Source organism: Alnus glutinosa, chromosome 7 (genome assembly GCF_958979055.1).
Source record: "Alnus glutinosa chromosome 7, dhAlnGlut1.1, whole genome shotgun sequence".
NCBI lineage: Eukaryota > Viridiplantae > Streptophyta > Magnoliopsida > Fagales > Betulaceae > Alnus > Alnus glutinosa.
This window is the reverse complement of record NC_084892.1, coordinates 5,560,828-5,566,604: the sequence shown is the minus strand read 5'-3', so window position 1 is coordinate 5,566,604 and position 5,777 is coordinate 5,560,828. Positions and strand designations below refer to the sequence as shown.

The window sequence follows — 5,777 nt, the reverse complement described above, 5'->3', positions numbered from 1 at the left end:
AAAGCCAGCTTATGGACTTAATTGTGTCCACTTAGGTTATATTTACTACTTTTTATATATATAAAATTTTTCTTAATGTGGGACACAACAGTCACAAATGCACTCACAGCACTTATATTTTAGAAGAAATTTTCAAAATCTTGTAACATTTTTTAAATTTTGGAGGAGGCTGAAACCCCCAAATAAGCTAGTTGTGGTTCCGTCCCTGCTAAGCTAACAAGGATCACTTGGATATCTAAGTCGATGAGCGATTCTTGAGAGGAATAGAAAGCTATAAAGTTGGAACGAGCTTAGAAATTTTTACCTGCTACAGTGGACTACTATTTATAGGATAGAGAGTGTAGCAGGTTGGGCCACAAGGCATCATCTTGTTGGAAAACGTACTCATTGTCAGTACAAACTGCTTAAATTCCCTTCAGCGTCTAACAAAATTAAGATGGCCGAGAGCAACTACTGATGGAACAATATAGGATAAATGCTACCTCTACCTTTTAAAAACACAGAAAAAGAAAACTAAATCATCCAAAAGTAATCTAATTTATCATCAAATTAAGGAGACATATCAATCGTATTTCATATATGCTCCTACAAGTTTATCAGGCTTGTGCCCGTTTTATCACCTTTCTAAGAGTAAATAACGATTTACATACGTTCCTTGAACTATCTTCACAGTTCCTTCACTAATTAACATTGTTTTACATGCAATATAGCATCTTCACAGTCTAAAATTTTTCTTTTCTTTCTCTTTCCTTTTCTTTTTCTGTTTTCCGATCGTTAAGATATAGTCCAATTAAGCCACTAATTTTTTTTAATTAAGTAGCTAACTATTCTTCGACTACAGTAATGCATGAAACTTATTTGCAGGATTGAGATAATAAAATGCTTGCGCTTTCACTAATCTCTGCCCTCCTCCTCTTCATCTCCCTCTCTCCTTGAACTTCCAGCCTCACTCCAAACAGCTTTGGCCTTTCATCTTTCTCATCTTTATCCGAATGCGCCAACTTCGCCACCAAATCCAAAAGCTCCTTGCACCTCCTTTTCATGCTCAAGAGCTCGGAATTCAAGACCACGTTCTCTTTCTTGAGACGCTTGTTTTCATCAATAAGGCTGACATAACCCGACGACGATGAAGTTGATGATGACCTTTGATCTTCATCAAACTGATCTTGCGGTGGCACCGCCGCTGCCGCTTGTTGCTTGTTGGCCCATGCTTTTCTGCGACGAATTTTACATAGCGACTCTTTTTCACCCTTTCGAAACTTTTCGTTGCAGAACTCCCACCGGTTTGTTGCAACTTTTCGAAAACCCTATTGCATGCATGATAATACAAGAACGTAAGTTGTGTGCTAAGAAGTTAACATTTTGTGAGACAACCTTTTACTTGTTTATAACCTTTTTCTTTTATTTTTTATTTTTTAACTTTAATCTTAAAAAAAAAATAAAGTTTTCATTCGGTCAAAAGAATTAATCACATGAACGATATCGATCAGATGTATTCTAGACATATGTTAGTTTAATAAAATGAGTTATATGTATTTTTTTTCAAACCGAATTTAAAAGAAAAACTTGTCTACACATAAGTAGGTATAGTAAAATACATTAAACAATTAATTAAAGTAGAAGAAAAGTGGGTCTTGAGCTGAAGGATACCATGATATTTTAATTAATGTTATAAGAATTCCAAACATATATACTACTTTGTCATTACCGATTCATTTTATTGTCCATATTAAATTTTGCTGTACATACCCAACAAAGTTTACAAGCAATTTATTAATTACCCAAAGGTTTAATTAAGCATTGACTTTCTCCAATTCGGCTTAGCTTAATGATCAATTAATTATATATTGCCCAAATTTTGACCCATGCAGCGGCCAGCTGCAAGAGCCCAATTCCAGCTTTCGTACAATTCAGGGGGGATTCATGCATGCCACCTAACCCAGGTGGTAAAACTACTAAAACCTCATGGTTTGATACCAAAAAAACCTGGTTTAATTCACGCTATTCCATTAAATTCTAACCCAAAAATATAAATAAATTAAGTTGTCAAGAATAAATAAATATTTTGAACATGAATTTCATGATCTAAAAGAGCCCATGAACATGAATTTTCATGTATTTTTCTTTAAATTTAATTCACTTTTCCTTTTCTTTTGGACAAATATAATAAACCATGAAAGCTCTGGCTGATGATCAGCACATATAGAATATATATTACCAAAACCATGATATTTATTTAATTATTTAATTAGTAAGTCCTAAAAACTATTGCCAGAGTTAGGTAAGACAGGAACAGTTAACCTTTTTCATGAACAAGAAAACTGGACTTTAAATCCAAACTAAGAACTTTTAGTCAACTGCCCAAAAACTAGAGAATTTATTTTATTTTATTTTTCCTCATTTTCGTAATTTGTGCTCATATACATGAATGATCGAGATGGAGATTTGAAATTATATATATATATATAATAGGGTTTTGAGACCTAAAAAAAAGAAGGCGTATCTTGGAAGCTAAGAGTGGTTATGAATCTATGATCATGATCGAGTTTAACGTACATAGGTATTGAGCTGCCGGATAAAGCTAGAGAAGTTGCTATGCTTGAAAAGTGTTGGGAGGAGATCCCGGGCAAACTCCGCCGGCTGCCACACCACGAACGCCGTCCCCTCCGCATTCCACGATATCACGTCGTCGGTCGCCGGATCCTCCACCATCATGAACGTCTTTAGCAAGAAAGGTGGCGGGCTTGACTTCCTTACATATTCTAACAAACCCTTCTCACACACACCCTCCATTGGAATGGATTTTTTAGAGAGAGAGAGAGAGAGAGAGAGAGAGTTTCTTACAGGAAGATCAGGAAGAAGATTAAGGATGATAATTAAGCTGATCAGGAGAACAGAAGAGAAGACGAGCAGTTAAGAACTCCCAACCCCAACAATAGAAACCCAACACGACTCCACAGTTCATGAGAAATGCAAGGGCCTCTTCTTCGTCTCTCTCTCTCTCTCTCTCTCTCTCTCTCTCTCTCTCTCTCTCTCTCTTCTTTCTGAAAGAAAGCTAATGGTTGAAACGTATGTACTAAGCCTACCACTTCTTATATAGTGAGAAAACAATTCATGTCCATGCACTTTTTTATATTACAGCATGCTGTATTGGAATGATTCTGTGCATTGCGAAGTATTATTACTAAAGAATGAGCACTGGGTTCACCATACGATCGTGTAATTAATTAAGCCTTCAAATACTAATCGATGGCTAGGGTCATGAGTTTGACCGGTCAATTAACAACATATCACATTCTATGGATCGATTGGGATCGCATCAATTGCCTGCCTAAAGGTAATTAATGAGACTGTACATGGACTGTTCTGCCTAAAGGTAATTAATGAGACTTCATATGGGTTGTCCGGCCACCTATCAAGGCAAGTCTTGCATATAGAGTTGGTAATTTTTGATATGATTCACAAATTCGATATGAACATGACACGAAGTTATAAGATTTAATTTGGGTTTAGACTAAATGGGTTCGAGTCATAAACGGATTAACCTATGACCCTTATAAATGTGTTGTATTCGAATTTCGTGTTTCAACTCGTTTAGCTAATCTTTTCAGGTTCGGGTTGACGTAAACAGGTTGGCAGGTCAACCGGAACGGCCTGAACCCGATACGACAACCCGTTTTGTCAATCCTACAGTATCTCACATTACTTGTCTTACTCAAATTGCTAACTATTCGAATAAGTATTTGTCATATTCATATGGTGAATATATTGTCATGTTATTTAAAGCTTTTAAATAATATTGCATCATGTAAACCGTTAGATACAATAAAACGAAATTCAAATCGTGAAAAACGAAATGGATACAATCGTATTCCAATACTTGTAGCTAGCATATATAGAAATGCACAACTCAACAAAACATCATATATCAAATGATATTGTTGGGTCAAATGGTCAATCAGGGCCAAGCCAGCTGTTATAATTTAGGGGGACAAATCAAAGAAAAAAAAATGGGAGGTCAAAACTAAAATAAATAAATAAAAAAATTAAAAAGAAACAAAATTAGGGATAAAAATTTAGATTTTTTTTTATTTTTTTTTTTATTTGGGGGGGGGGAACTTGCATTGGGGCTTGGGGCGACCCCCTCCCCAAGCCTCAAGTGGCTCCGCCCCTGTGGTCAATATCTATGGAATCTTGAGAGCATGCATGGTAATTGTTTAATCACATATATATATATATAAAATACAATTTCACAAAAAACTACCCAGGTATCACATCTATCTTATATGGGTCAAACAGTATGGATAAACGGTCAAGATCGGCAGACACGTGCTGACGTGTATGTGCTTATTATCTCATTCTCCTTTAAACAATTTTTCTACTACAAGAAAAAAAAAAAAAAAAAAATCTTTGTTAAAGTCCTTCAGGTGTGCCATACTTTCTACAATCTTTGTTATGTCAAATCTCAATCTAGCTAAGTTTCTAATTTCTCTGTCTAAAGTTTCTTTCATTGTTTGAATTCTGATTTCTTCTTCCATCCCAAAAATGCTTTTTTTTCAGAGTTTTCCATGACAAAAGCGACGTCTTTGACTTTCTCTTCTATTCCATCTCCAAAATCTCCCATTGAAAACTGTTTACTCTCACTTCCTACTAAAGCGCGTGTGATAACTCCAACACTAAAACCAAACACCGAATTTTCAGCAATTTGCTGATTAAATTATTATTAATTTAGACTTTCAAAATTTATTTGAGTGTGTAAGTTTCATACGAACTCTTTTACAATTTAAACAACATATAAATCTCAGAACGAGAGCTTTGTCTTGATAATTTATCATCTCATTAGCTTTCTAATTAGTGTAATTTGGGCATGCAAACGTTGATGTTTAGTGAATGACGATACATGATCGTACCCTAATAATATGCATCTTCACACATTAGATTTTCTCATGATGATAATATTCACACGAAAGATGACAATAATCTTTGAAGAGTTTTATGTAAGTACATACAACGCTCATAGGTGCTCACGACATGCGTTTATCTTGTGGCTTGTTTTTAGAGGTGCTCTCGTTACAAAGTAGAGGATGTGCTGGTGGGGTTTTAAGGGTAATCCTTTATGCAAATTCTGTTATGGGAGGCAAGAATTCATAGATCGTCTTTTCTTCCATTGTAGGTTCTGTCGATGCATATGGAGAAAATTGATGACCTTGTGTTTGATGCAGCAACCTTTTACTAAATGTGAGGATATTGTGAGTTGGTCTTGTTCTTTCAGAGGTCGTAGCTTGCAGGTTTTAATTTGTAAGTTGTGCTTAGCAGCTACTGTTTATCATGTGTGGAGGTTGAGAAATGATTTGTATCATGAGAATACTCCACGGACAGAAAAAACTCTTGTTGCTCAAATTCAATGGGAAGTGAAGAGTAGACTTCTATTTAGACGGAAGGGAGGGAGGTCAGCCATGGCTACTCAGTTGATGTAGATTTGGAGGTTGTAATTGTAATTGCTGTTGTTAGTGGGTTGTTTTTTTGTTTTGCTGTAAGGCGACTATTAGCTTTGTGTTGATACTAGTTTTTGGGTGAGTTTCCAGTTTTAATTGGAGTTATTGTACTTGCAGTGTTTGGTTATAAAATGATTAGGTCATCCAAAAAAAAAAGGCTTAAAGCATTTACAAAAGGGTGCATGGTGATTTTTTTTTCTTTTTATATATATAATTAAATTGGGAAAGGATTAAAAAAATATCAAAACACGAAAAAAGATGTGGGTTCTTTAATAACATTCT

General features: G+C 35.2%; 1 protein-coding gene across 1 annotated transcript; it reads right to left on the bottom strand.

Annotated features, from left to right (window-relative positions):
* Positions 1–509: 509 nt before the first annotated feature.
* LOC133873552 (heat stress transcription factor B-3) lies at positions 510–3,033 on the bottom strand. The gene is made up of 2 exons (XM_062311273.1): positions 2,557–3,033; positions 510–1,307 (listed from the first exon to the last, which is right to left on the bottom strand). The coding sequence occupies exons 1-2, from the start codon at positions 2,791–2,793 to the stop codon at positions 855–857; spliced, it is 690 nt and encodes a 229-aa protein (XP_062167257.1). The 5' UTR covers positions 2,794–3,033; the 3' UTR covers positions 510–854.
* Positions 3,034–5,777: the final 2,744 nt, after the last annotated feature.

Excerpts from the sequence above, each read along its gene's own strand:
- LOC133873552 (XM_062311273.1), bottom strand. The coding sequence starts at position 2,793 with ATGGAGGGTGTGTGTGAGAAGGGTTTGTTAGAATATGTAAGGAAGTCA. Across the intron at positions 1,308-2,556 it reads TCCGGCAGCTCAATACCTAT|GGTTTTCGAAAAGTTGCAAC; the intron begins GTACGTTAAACT and ends TGCATGCAATAG.